The sequence below is a fragment of the Lissotriton vulgaris genome, chromosome 7 (genome assembly GCF_964263255.1).
Source record: "Lissotriton vulgaris chromosome 7, aLisVul1.2, whole genome shotgun sequence".
NCBI lineage: Eukaryota > Metazoa > Chordata > Amphibia > Caudata > Salamandridae > Lissotriton > Lissotriton vulgaris.
This window is the reverse complement of record NC_141695.1, coordinates 1,752,274,169-1,752,288,291: the sequence shown is the minus strand read 5'-3', so window position 1 is coordinate 1,752,288,291 and position 14,123 is coordinate 1,752,274,169. Positions and strand designations below refer to the sequence as shown.

The window sequence follows — 14,123 nt, the reverse complement described above, 5'->3', positions numbered from 1 at the left end:
GCCCTCGCCGATGCAAGACGACCCGACAGACCTACGACGCCGCCGCCCTCAACGCACTCAATGCCGGCCGGAACCCCGCCTGCTGCCGAGCCACCCCGAGACGCATCCACGGACCCTTCACCTGCAAGACCTGCAAGTTCACCTCCCTCCGAACCTGCACCACACCCGCAAAGCCATGCACCAGCAGCAACCACCTCAAGTGCATCCTGCTCAACACCCGCTCCGTACACAGACACGCCGTGGAACTCTGGAACCTCCTCGACGCAACAGCACCAGACGTCGCCTTCCTGACGGAAACCTGGATGACCGCCTCCTCAGCCCCCGACATCGCCATCCCGGACGGGTACAAGGTCATCAGGAGGGACCGCGTCAACCAGACCGGAGGAGGCATCGCCATCGTCCACAGGAACACCATCCGCATCACAACCGACTCCGACGACACCTTCGCCGCCGCCGAGCACCTCCACTTCCAGATACACACCGACCCAAAGACGACCCTCAGAGGCACCCTCGTCTACAGACCCCCGGGACCACGCACACAATTCAGCGAAGCCATCACGGACTTCATCAGCCCGCACGCCCTCCCCTCCGCCGACTACATCCTCCTAGGGGACCTCAACTTCCACCTGGAGAACAACAAGGACCGCAACACCGCCGCCCTGCTGGACAACCTCGCAAACCTCGGACTCAAGCAACTGGTCAACACCCCCACCCACTACGCCGGCCACACGCTTGATCCCGTCTTCTCATCCAGCAAGCACATCACCTTCAGCCACTCCACCGGACTCCACTGGACCGACCACAGCTGCGTCCATTTCAGCTTCAGAAGAACCACGACCCACCACCACCCGCTACAGGTTCCCCACAGAGGCTGGAGCAAGATCACCGCCGAGCAGCTCACCACCTCCCTCAGCCAGAACCCTCCCGTCAGCACAACAGACCCCAACGAAGCAGCCCGCAACTTCACACAGTGGCTGACCGTCTGCGCCGATGACCTCGCGCCACTGAAGAACCCTCCCAGCAGACCCAGAAGGCATCCTGGTTCACCGACGAACTCAAGGACTCCAAGAAGACCTGCCGCACCCTCGAGAAAGCCTGGCGCCTCGACCAGACCACAGACAACATGACCGCCCTCAAACACGCCACCCGCAAGCACCACCAGCTCATCCGCACCACCAAGAAGAAATCACTGAAGGAACGACTGGACAACAACGCCCACGACAGCAAGGAACTCTTCACCATCGTCAAGGAGTTCTCCAACCCCAGCACCGGCCACAACGACATCACTCCGTCACAAGATCTCTGCAACTCCCTCGCCTCGTTCTTCCACCGCAAGATCGCCGACATCCACAACAGCTTCAGCGCACCATCCACGCACCCGACCGTCGAACCAACGCCCCCCACTGCCACCCTCCGCACCTGGACCACGGTGACCACCGAAAACACAGCCCGCATGATGAACACCATCCACTCCGGATCTCCAACCGACCCCTGCCCCCACCACATCTTCAACAAGGCCGACTCCACCATCGCACCCCAACTCCGGAACATCATCAACACCTCCTTCAACACCGCCACCTTCCCGGAGAGCTGGAAGCATGCCGAGCTCAGCGCCCTACTGAAGAAACCAACAGCGGACCCCACCGACCTCAAGAACTTCCGCCCCATCTCGCTCCTCCCTTTTCCTGCTAAAGTCATTGAGAAGATCGTCAACAGACAGCTTGCCGCCTTCCTCGAGACGAACGGATCCCTCGACCCCTCGCAGTCCGGTTTCAGAGCCAACCACAGCACCGAGACCGCCCTCATCGCAGCCACCGACGACATCCGAGCCCTGCTCGACAACGGGGAAACAACGGCACTCATCCTCCTGGACCTCTCTGCAGCGTTCGATACTGTCTGCCACCGCACACTAGTTCAGCGCCTCAGCAACATCGGCATCCAAGAGAAGGCACTGGAGTGGATCATCTCGTTCCTCGCTGGAAGAACACAGAGAGTCCGCCTCCCCCATTTCGTTCCGAGGCCACCGAAGTCATCTGCGGCGTCCCGCAAGGATCATCACTCAGCCCCACCCTCTTCAACGTCTACATGAGACCTCTTGCAGCCATCGCACGCCAACACAACCTCAACATCATCTCCTACGCCGATGACACCCAGCTAATCCTCTCACTCACCAGAGACCCCGACACCGCCAGAGCCAACCTGCACGAGGGGATGAAAGACTTCGCAGACTGGATGAAGAACAGCTGCCTGAAACTGAACTCAGACAAGACGGAAGTCCTCATCCTGGGACCATCGCCCTCCGCCTGGCACGACTCCTGGTGGCCCCCCGCCCTGGGCACCACACCCAAGCCAACAGACCACGCACGCAACCTGGGCTTCATCCTGGACTCCTCACTCTCGATGACCAGACAAGTCAACGCAGTCTCCTCATCGTGCTTTCACACCCTGCGCATGCTTCGCAAGATCTTCCGATGGATCCCGACCGAAACCAGGAATACGGTCACCCAAGCACTCTTCACCAGCCGACTGGACTACAGTAACGCCCTCTACGCCGGAACCACAGCCAAGCTACAGAAAAGACTCCAACACATCCAGAACGCCTCCGCCTGACTCATCCTGGACATCCCCCGACACAGCCACATCTCCGGCCACCTGAGAAACCTGCACTGGCTCCCCGTCAACAAGAGGATCACGTTCCGGCTCCTCACCCACGCACACAAGTCTCTCCACGACCTGGGCCCCAAGTACCTCAACGACCGCCTAACCTTCTACACGCCCACCCGCCAGCTACGGTCTACCAGCCTCGCCCTCGCCGCCGTACCACGCATCCGGAGAGCCACCGCCGGAGGAAGATCCTTCTCCTACCTGGCGGCCAAGACATGGAACTCCCTCCCCATCCACCTTCGGCTGACCCAGGAGGTGTTCAGGAGACAACTCAAGACCTGGCTGTTCGAGCAGTAGCGGACCCTTTCCCCCAAGCGCCTTGAGACCCTTCCGGGTGAGTAGTGCGCTATACAAGTAGTATGATTGATTGTTTGGCCACAAATGATGACCCCTTTTTAAACCAGAACAATAGTACATCTGGCCAACAGACTGCAAAGTTTGAAAAACTTAAAGTTGGGAACTTCTACAAACGTGTATTTTATTGATTTGGAAAGAACTGCCTTGTCACATGTCTTCAGTTCCAAGAAATCTACCTTTTTTAGACAAGATAGCTCCTCCAGTAGTGTCGGCGAGTAGAAGGCGATTAATCTCCAGAATTAAAAATTACAAGCAGTTTCTGCAGCTCCAGAATTTCTTAAGATTACTTGTAGTCTCTGCAGGCTTGGGGAGGGCTCTTTACCAGACCCCACCTCTAAATAGAGGGAGGGGTAATCCATGGGACCTAACAATGTGGCAGACCTCTTCGAAGAGGCTGGTTTTCAGGGATTCTTCAAGGGCACTTGGGGCGGGTGGTATCCGAGGGTCGGGATGAGTGAATTCCACATACTCTCAGAGTTCTGACTGAGCGCCCTTCCATGATATTTCCAACACAATCTGTTTTGGACACCCACGTTTGCTTCACTTGATCCAAGCACCACCAAGCTGTGAAACCGAGGAAAGGTTTTGGAAGTATTGGGCACCCATCCCCTCTAAAGATTTGAAGACCACGCAAAGGAGTATGAATTTGATCCTCTGTGCACCCAGAGCCAGTGGAGAGATTTGTGGGACACAAAATCATGAACACAGACAAAACCTTTTAACATGGGAAATGTCTGGCATAAAGGAAGTTGGGAAAGATAGAAAACACAGCGAACTTTGCTCTGTTTGGAGGATGAAGCTCAAAATCTTGCTTGGATGACAAGTACAGAAAGGAGCGGGGTGGGGGGCTTTTGGACTCCGCTGAATGGAATCGAACAGTTTCAGATAAGCGCTAAAAGCAAAGCTGGGCCCTAATAATCACCTTTGATTGCCCACTGAACATATTATCAGCCATTAGTTTTTATTGCTCCCTCCTTCAGCTTTTATGGTTTTTTAGAGTTCCAACCTTGCGCAGACTTTATCATGATAACAGAATGAAGATTTTTTTTAATTACAATAATTTGCTATTTAAGTAGAATGTTTCTGACAACGTCGAGATATGGAACGTGATGACTGAGCTGACAGTTTGAACTTCGGGGAATAACTTACACTCATGTTAATCTCAAAGGGTTAATGTGCATTTCCAGTCAAGTGAGTAGTTAAGAATGTGAAAGAAAACAGATTACTTGCCAAATAAAGATTGAATATGTTTAATGTGCACACATTTAGAAAACTCAGATATTAAAAAAGAAATGTGCAAACATTATCTGGCGTGCTACAAGGCGATCCTTTTTCTCAACTTTCTACTGGTTGAAGATGGAGGAAGAGTAGAATTTCACTTGAGAGAAAGTTTCACCAACTCTCAAAAACTGCACCCACCCTTTGGACCAAAGATGGCGTCAATGTCTTGTACAGGACACTGACTGTGTGTGGGATGCACAGGAGGGAAGATCTGCAGATCCATCCACTCTTGTTCAGATATCCACTGTGCCTGCGTCTAGTCGTGTAACTCAAACTTCATCAAGGTAAGGCATCGGTATCTCAGATACCGCTCGCCGCCTGACCTTGGTGAAGTTTGGGTTGGACTACTAGACGCACCTTGGTAGGAGCAGACCCTACTTAGAGACGTCTCACAGCACCAGCACAAATGACATCTTGATGGTGAAGAAAGTATTTAAACTTCTGCTTACATCACTCTATACAGGAGGAGCAGTGTGCTTTGCGTAGCGTACTCACATTCACCACTCTGCTACTCACCAAGAAGACAGCGTGTGCGTACAGGTGGATGCCCAGCTGGATACCGTTGACAATCTTCTCTCGTGCCCACTTGGGAATTCCAAAGTTTGCAATCAGCGCCATCACAGGAACAGCGAAGAACCTGCAAGGCAAATACGGAGTCGCAAGTCGATAGGAGGCGGGACGCAAGGAGAGAAAACCACAGATAGGAGAAGATGTGTCTGGCTCTACAAGAAGCCCAGGATTAAACATGGGTGAGGAGGCGACATGTCTTCGGCTCAGCGCTCTTCAGTGATGCAGATCTTGTTTTAGGCGCTGTCTTAGTCCAGTCTGAGGATGGCCACGGGCTGCACCTCCGTGCAAGGGTCTGACACCGGGTTGAGATGTTTTTAAGCAGGGGAGTCGCAGAAGTGCACCCTCACTAAACTCTCAACTGTGAGGTCAGTCTGCATGCAAATGTTCAGAAAAATTACAACACGTCATTTCACAACAATGATGGGTTGGAGAGATTCCAAACTCAGTGCGTGTGACATCCAGTACTAAACAAAGGGGTTGGATGGCTAAGAGGAGAGGAGTAGATACCCCACCCTTTGAAGGTTGTGCATCATGTATTGATGAGACATTCAGCTCTGGCTTGTACGTGGGCAGTGAGTGAGGAGGCCGAAACCTTGTCCTGTTGCTACCCCATGCTGAAGCTGGCTGTCATAAGCGTATTGAGGGAGACCGATTCAAGCTTCTTATCTGCTCTCCTCAGGCCTTCATCAATATGCTGGTGGGAAAAGATACATTTTTGGGGAACCCACTCTTTATGGGATCTTGAGGAAACTTTGAGTCATAAATCTTTGCCAGCATGACACTGCCCTGTAGCAGCACAGGGAACCACGTACCACAAAACGCTGAGCAGTCTTACAGGAGGTGCAGACAAACCTCTCCGTGGGCATGGATGTGAGGTGCAGTGCTTAATTTGAGCAGTGGTTGCAGTTGGGGCCACCAGCGCTCTTTTTTGGCAGACCAAAATGAATTTTTAATCATTAGACTTTTACCCGGAGGAAGATGGAGTGATGCGGGGAAAGGAGGAGAAAGAGAAAGATGGGAAAACAGTGACAAAGGAAGAAAGCAGGACAAAACAACCTGCAATAGTGAGATCAAGGGGCAGGGAGAAGATGTTGGTGGAAAGAAAGAGGCATGAGTTGGAATCAGGACTATAGAGCTTTGGTATTTGGCAACCCTGACATTTAGCAGACTTCTGATTAACATTTAGATCTGGACATAAGCACTGGTGGGACACCTGGAGAATGACAGTCTCACTGTAGCCTCATCTGAAGCCTGATTGGTGCACGATATTTCAGCCCATATTATTTCCAAGGTAAAGTCTTCAGTAAGGATCCACTAAGCTCCTATTCGGTTTTGCTAAGAATTAGTAGCATTTCACTGGATAGTAAGAGTCCGATGGACCATCTGACATCTACTTTGGTAGGCAATCAGTCTGCCCGCAGGCTCTGTGCTCCTGGCGATACAGAGGCAGAGGCATAAATGACAGAGAGCAGCAGCAGCCCAGTCTTTGGAAGATATTTTTGGAATGACCTGACCTTTATTAGATCATTTCTATGCACAGGCCCATTTGTGAAAGTTTTCAGGTTTTGGTGCCGAGGCTTTTTGATAACTTATAGGGAGGTTGTATTTGGACAAACCTAGATGTGTGAGAGGATGAGATGTAAAGTCTGCAGATTTGACCAATTTCTCTTGGTCCTGCTTAGAGAAGACCTCTGAAGATCAGAGCTTAGAGAAGACCTCTGGAGATCAGAGGTTAGAGAAGACCTCTGGAGACCAGAGGTCAGAGAAGACCTCTGAAGATCAAAGCTTAGAGAAGACCTCTGGAGATCAGAGGTTAGAGAAGATCTCTGGAGATCAGAGCTTAGAGAGGACCTCTGAAGATCAGAGGTTAGAGAAGACCTCTGGAGATCAGATATTAGAGAAGACCTCTGGAGATCAGAGGTTAAAGAAGACCTTGAAGATCAGAGGTCAGAGAAGACCTCTGAAGATCAGAGGTTAGAGAAGACCTCTGAAGATCAGAGGTCAGAGAAGACCTCTGAAGAGCGGAGGTTAGAGAAGACCTCTGAAGATCAGAGGTCAGAGAAGACCTCTGGAGATCAGAGGTTAGAGAAGACCTCTGGAGAGCGGAGGTTAGAGAAGATCTCTGAAGATCAGAGGTTAGAGAAGACCTCTGAAGATCAGGGAAGAGTTAGATAAAAACTCTGGAGGGAGGAGATTAGAGATGACCTCTGGTGAACCGCTTTTAGCTCCTCTATTAACGGGTTGCTTTTAAAAAAGGCTCAAAATTAATTCAATGCGCTACTAATGAGTTCTAAAATCTTGTAATTCTCAAGAGTAAGAACTAAACATCAAGATGTCACATGACCTTGAATATCTATCAACACACAGAGAGTCATCTCAGTGAAAAGATAAACAAAATCTAAAAAATACATGTAAAATGAATGGAGTGACACCTGAACCTCACCCAAGTAGAGTGTTGGAATACAAAAACAAAAATATTTGAGCAGCAGCCACATGAGTCCTCCCATCATCTGAGGGGATCAGTGGGAGGCCTGTCGTGGTGCTGCCTCCAGAAGCCTCTACAGCTTCCAAGATCTGCTTCGCATACAGCACAGCTATGAACTGAGACATGTTCAGATTTCAGGTTTTAGCTTATCCTACAAGGTGTGACATTTATGCTGCTGTGAGTGAGAGATCAACCCGACATCCAAATGTGCGAGTCTCACTCACAATGTGTGAGGGTTGAAGACTTGCCTAATAGTTTTATAGGGCATGATGTGACATTTTTGAACACATTAATTCAATGATGATGCCCTCACACTGGTTCATAAGGGTAAACATCCTTTACGACGCAACTTTTACAACGCAGTGCCTATACAACGCGGTATTTACAACGAAAACCATTACAACGCATTGCGCTGGGGTGCGCTCTAGGATAGGGAATACGTTTAATTTACTATCCAACACCTTCCCTAGTGTCCACGGGGACTGGAGTTGGAATAGTAAATTAAACTATTCACTATCCAGCACCCCAAAGCACTATGCGTTGTAAAGGTTTTCGTTGTAAATACCACATTGTAAAGGCATGCGTGGTAAAAGTATGCGTTGTAACGTCATACATCCGTTCATAAGGTATGTATCTTCACTGTGAAAAGTACAATCCATATACACATGCACAAACACAACCATACATCCACACACAGACACACACACACCCACACACACACACCCACACACACAGACACACATCTTCCAGTCTCTACTCTCTCCTACTATCTACTTCTAAGAGGTCTTCCAATGGCAGGGAGGAAGAGGGAAGCATTAGAAAGGGAAGAAATACTTCTAGACTATACCACAAACATAGAAGAGGTACTCCCCACTAGAGCAGTGGAGTAGGGACTGCAGGAAAATCAGATAAGAAGCACTCAGGCACTGACATGATGAGAGAGTTTCTCGTCCTGACCAGACAGCCCCCAATCCCCTGTGGCCCCACCACATACCAGAGCGTGTAAGCAGCAAAAAATGGTACGTAGAAGGCCTGTTTCTCCGGGTACTGCTTCAACGTGATGAGGATGGCGTAGCAGAACCAGATGTAGGCGATGAACTGCAGCGCGATGTTGCCATATCCTGCAGGGGACTCGTAGGTGTACAGCACCTGTGCTGGGTCAAAAAACTGTCCCGGGGCAGAAACCCGAGAGACAGGGGCAAGAGCAAAAGAAGCGAGGAACAGTAGAGGGGGAACCATGGGGTAAACAGTCGGAGAGAGAAGGAGAAAGAAACAGAAACGGGAGCATGAAGATACAATAAATATTAACAATGTATTTATTTTAACGTGTGGTACTACATTTTTATAATTTCTTAGTACTTTAACAGGTGTTCCTCGAAGCAATACAATGGCATTCAATTTATGAACCTTATTTTGATTAGGGGTTGAGTCAGCCCTGAAGCGATTTATACCTATGATCTGAGATTTACAATTAGGATTACCAGTTGACGCCATGACATTACGAGCACACTTTTCTAAGTCTGTGATTTCATTTAGTAACTATTGCAACCTGAGATTTGTAATCCTGGTTCACGTCATCTATACCAACAACACTGACACAGCTTAAAAAAATTTAAATAAGCATTGGGAATGCCAAAAAGGTTGTCTTTAAAGGAATGTTGTATGGTGTTGTGACGCATTACAAGTAAAAAGCATGGCAATGAATATGAATTTGTGTGGAAGCATAGAACTGTAGAATAACATTGGTGTATTTTAAAAGGTCAGATGACAATTGCACTTTCAAACCAGACCTAAAAATCCATGTAGGTTAATGATTACCCTCCTCCCATCTGTGCTGGAAGTTCAGGCTTAGCCAGCTGGATAAATAAACAAAATGATCACAGCTTCAGGGAGAGATTGCCCTTTTTTGTGTGAAAGCATACAGCTTCTTCCCAATTGAAACATGTACTCTCGTCTCCCAACATGTGGGCGGAGCCAAAGCCCTTCTCTAGAGATGCTCACTCAACTGTATGGCAACAGCTGCGCTGCCCAGCCAGACCATAACACTAGAGAAGCCAAGGGTGCAACATTGTAACCCTGTTGACGGGGATTCATCTGGTAACCATGGTTACGGAGAGATGCCCTTCAACTCACTGAGATCTCTTGCCACTAAAATGAACTACAGTGAACAAGATAGATTCCCCCCCTCACCTGGGCCTCGTGGATGAACAGCACCGTGTGTGTCATGGTGTACAGCGTCATGTAGACCGACAGCTTGATGGAGCCCATGCGGCTGATGCGCCCCCTGCAGGAGCAGAGACAGCGGATCAAAAAGGATTCTACATACATAGAGCGAGATAACACCTGGTGGTAAGATCAAAGGAACAACGGAGGGAGAGAAGACAAAGAGCTTAAAGAAAGGAATGGAAGAGAGGGTTTAAGGATCCAAGAGGCTCTGACCCTTGTGATGGATAGAGTGTGATCATTGGGAACAGAGAGTAATCAGTGGCAATGCAAGCTTCACTCACACAGAGGTACAGCAGAGGCAGCAGCAGTGCAAGTTTCACTCACACAGAGGTACGGCAGAGTCAGCAGCAGTGCAAGCTTCACTCACACAGAGGCACATCAGAGCCAGCAGCAGAGCAAGCTTCACTCACACAGAGGTACAGCAGAGCCAGTAGCAGTGCAAGCTTCACTCACACAGAGGTACAGCAGAGGCAGCAGCAGTGCAAGCTTCACTCACACATAGGTACAGCAGAGCCAGCAGTGCAAGTTTCACTCACACAGAGGTACAGCAGAGGCAGCAGCAGTGCAAGCTTCACTCACACAGAGGTACAGCAGAGCCAGCAGTGCAAGTTTCACTCACACAGAGGTACGGCAGAGTCAGCAGCAGTGCAAGCTTCACTCACACAGAGGCACATCAGAGCCAGCAGCAGAGCAAGCTTCACTCACACAGAGGTACAGCAGAGCCAGTAGCAGTGCAAGCTTCACTCACACAGAGGTACAGCAGAGGCAGCAGCAGTGCAAGCTTCACTCACACATAGGTACAGCAGAGCCAGCAGTGCAAGTTTCTCTCACACAGAGGTACAGCAGAGGCAGCAGCAGTGCAAGCTTCACTCACACAGAGGCACATCAGAACCAGCAGCAGTGCAAGCTTCACTCACACAGAGGTACAGCAGAGCCAGTAGCAGTGCAAGCTTCACTCACACAGAGGTACAGCAGAGCCAGTAGCAGTGCAAGCTTCACTCACACAGAGGTACAGCAGAGCCAGTAGCAGTGCAAGCTTCACTCACACAGAGGTAGAGCAGAGGCAGCAGCAGTGCAAGCTTCACTCACACATAGGTACAGCAGAGCCAGCAGTGCAAGTTTCTCTCACACAGAGGTACAGCAGAGGCAGCAGCAGTGCAAGCTTCACTCACACAGAGGCACATCAGAACCCGCAGCAGTGCAAGCTTCACTCACACAGAGGTACAGCAGAGCCAGTAGCAGTGCAAGCTTCACTCACACAGAGGTACAGCAGAGGCAGCAGCAGTGCAAGCTTCACTCACACAGAGGCACATCAGAGCCAGTAGCAGTGCAAGCTTCCATCATATACAATGAACAGGTACTCAGTGGCAGGTGCAGTGCAAGTTTCATCAAACAGGGGTACAGCAGAGGCAGCAGCAGCGCAAGCTTCACTCACACAGAGGTACAGCAGAGCCAGCAGCAGCGCAAGCTTCCATCATATACAACGAACAGGTACACAGTGGCAGGTGCAGTGCAAGTTTAATCAAACAGAGGTACAGCAGAGGCAGCAGCAGTGCAAGCTTCGGTCATATAGAGGTACAGCAGCGCCAGCAGCAGCACAAGCTTCACTCACACAGAGGTACAGCGGAGCCAGCAGTGCAAGCTTCACTCACACTGAGTCACAGCAGAGGCAGCAGCAGTGCAAGCTTCACTCACACAGAGGTACAGCAGAGGCAACAGCAGTGCAAGCTTCACTCACACAGAGGTACAGCAGAGGCAGCAGCAGTGCAAGCTTCACTCACACAGAGGCACATCAGAGCCAGCAGCAGCGCAAGCTTCCATCATATACAACAAACAGGTACACAGTGGCAGGTGCAGTGCAAGTTTCATCAAACAGGGGTACAGCAGAGGCAGCAGTGCAAGCTTTTTTTTTGTACACAAAGAGGTACAGCGCATTGCAAGCTTCTCACACAGAGGTGTACAGAGGCAGCAGCAGTGCAAGCTTCACTCACACAGAGGTACAGCAGAGCCAGCAGCAGCGCAAGCTTCCATCATATACAACAAACAGGTACACAGTGGCAGGTGCAGTGCAAGTTTCATCAAACAGGGGTACAGCAGAGGCAGCAGTGCAAGCTTTTTTTTTGTACACAAAGAGGTACAGCGCATTGCAAGCTTCTCACACAGAGGTGTACAGAGGCAGCAGCAGTGCAAGCTTCACTCACACAGAGGTACAGCAGAGCCAGCAGCAGCGCAAGCTTCCATCATATACAACAAACAGGTACACAGTGGCAGGTGCAGTGCAAGTTTCATCAAACAGGGGTACAACAGAGGCAGCAGTGCAAGCTTTTTTTTTGTACACAAAGAGGTACAGCGCATTGCAAGCTTCTCACACAGAGGTGTACAGAGGCAGCAGCAGTGCACGCTTCCCTAGTACACAAAGATGTACAACAGAGGCAGAAGCAATGCAAGCTTCCTCCCACAGAGGCACAGCAGAGGCAGCATTGGTGCATGCCTCCTTCATACACAAACATGTATAACAGAGGCAGAAGCAGTGCAAGCTTCACTCACATAGAGTCACAGCAGAGGCAGCAGCAGTGCAAGCGTCACTCACACGGAGTCACAGCAGAGGCAGCAGCAGTGCAAGCTTCGCTCGCACAGTCACAACAGAGGCAGCAGCAGTGCAAGCTTCACTCACACAGAGTCACAGCAGAGGCAGCAGCAGTGCAAGCTCCACTCACACAGAGGTACAGCAGAGCCAGCAGTGCAAGCTTCACTTACACAGAGGTACAGCAGAGGCAGCAGCAGTGCAAGCTTCACTCACACAGAGGTACAGCAGAGCCAGCAGTGCAAGCTTCACTCACACAGAGGTACAGCAGAGGCAGCAGCAGTGCAAGCTTCACTCACACAGAGGTACAGCAGAGCCAGCAGCAGTGCAAGCTTCACTCACACAGAGGTACAGCAGAGGCAGCAGCAGTGCAAGCTCCACTCACACAGAGGTACAGCAGAGGCAGCAGCAGTGCAAGCTTCACTCACAGAGGTACAGCAGAGGCAGCAGCAGTGCAAGCTCCACTCACACAGAGGTACAGCAGAGCCAGCAGTGCAAGCTTCACTCACACAGAGGTACAGCAGAGGCAGCAGCAGTGCAAGCTTCACTCACACAGAGGTACAGCAGAGCCAGCAGTGCAAGCTTCACTCACACATAGGTACAGCAGAGGCAGCAGCAGTGCAAGCTTCACTCACACAGAGTCACAGCAGAGGCAGCAGCAGTGCAGGCTTCCCTTGTACACAAAGAAGTACAGAGCAGTGCATGCTTTCCCCACTCACAGAGGAGGTGCAGTCTGACCCCACCTGTCTCTTCCTTACCTGGTGACAGTGAATCCTTTCCCCAAAAGAATCAGCATCAGCAAAAACATGAGGAAACTGGCGGAGAACAGGAGCTTCGCTGTGAGGAGAAAAGCAACAGGGATTCAACAATCAGATTAAAAAGGTAGAAAGGTGCTTGTGAGCAGTCGAATGTGGGGAGATGAACATGGGTACTATGCACTGCAATACACTGGTGACAGTGAGCATAGGCACTGTATACTGCACCAGAGCATGTATACTATGTGCTGCATGCTGCACTAGGCAGGGCGCGCGGAGTATGTGCTGCATGCTGCACTAGACAGGAGGCGCTGAGTATGTGCTGCATGCTGCACTAGACAGGAGGCGCTGAGTATGAGCTGCATGCTGCACTAGACAGGAGGTGCTGAGTATGTGCTGTATGCTCCACTAGACAGGGTGCGCTGAGTATGTGCTGCATGCGGCACTAGACAGGAGGTGCTGAGTATGAGCTGCATGCTGCACTAGACAGGAGGAGACGAGTATGTGCTGCATTCTGCACTAGACAGGAGGTGCTGAGTATGTGCTGCATGCTGCACTAGACAGGAGGCGCTGAGTATGTGCTGCATGCTGCACTAGACATGAGTCGCTGAGTATGTCCCGCATGCTGCACTAGACAGGAGGTGCTGAGTATGTGCTGCATGCTGCACTAGACAGGAGGCGCTGAGTATGTGCTGCATGCTGCACTAGACAGGAGGAGCTGAGTATGTGCTGCATGCTGCACTAGACAGGAGGCGCTGAGTCGCTGAGTATGTGCTGCATGCTGCACTAGACAGGAGGCGCTGAGTATGTGCTGCATGCTGCACTAGACAGGAGGCGCTGAGTATGTGCTGTATGCTGCACTAGACAGGAGGCGCTGAGTATGTGCTGCATGCTGCACTAGACAGGAGGTGCTGAGTATGTGCTGCATGCTGCACTAGACAGGAGGAGCTGAGTATGTCCCGCATGCTGCACTAGACAGGAGGTGCTGAGTATGTGCTGCATGCTGCACTAGACAGGAGGCGCTGAGTATGTGCTGCATGCTGCACTAGACAGGAGGCGCTGAGTATGAGCTGCATGCTGCACTAGACAGGAGGCGCGGAGTATGTGCTGCATGCTGCACTAGACAAGAGGCGCTGAGTATGTGCTGCAGGCTGCCCTAGACAGGAGGCGCTGAGTATGAGCTGCATGCTGCACTAGACAG

At 50.8% G+C, this 14,123-nt stretch overlaps 1 protein-coding gene across 1 annotated transcript in view; it reads right to left on the bottom strand.

The window, feature by feature from the left end:
• The window catches only part of TMEM145 (transmembrane protein 145), a 176,099-nt gene that overhangs the window by 14,957 nt on the left and 147,019 nt on the right, over window positions 1-14,123 (bottom strand). Inside the window, exons 10-13 of the mRNA XM_086929099.1 lie at window positions 12,926-13,004; window positions 9,548-9,641; window positions 8,352-8,524; window positions 4,819-4,939 (exon numbers count right to left, since the gene is read on the bottom strand). Of these exons, the coding sequence (XP_086785225.1) occupies window positions 4,819-4,939; window positions 8,352-8,524; window positions 9,548-9,641; window positions 12,926-13,004 (467 nt within the window). The remainder of the gene's footprint in view (window positions 1-4,818; window positions 4,940-8,351; window positions 8,525-9,547; window positions 9,642-12,925; window positions 13,005-14,123) is intronic.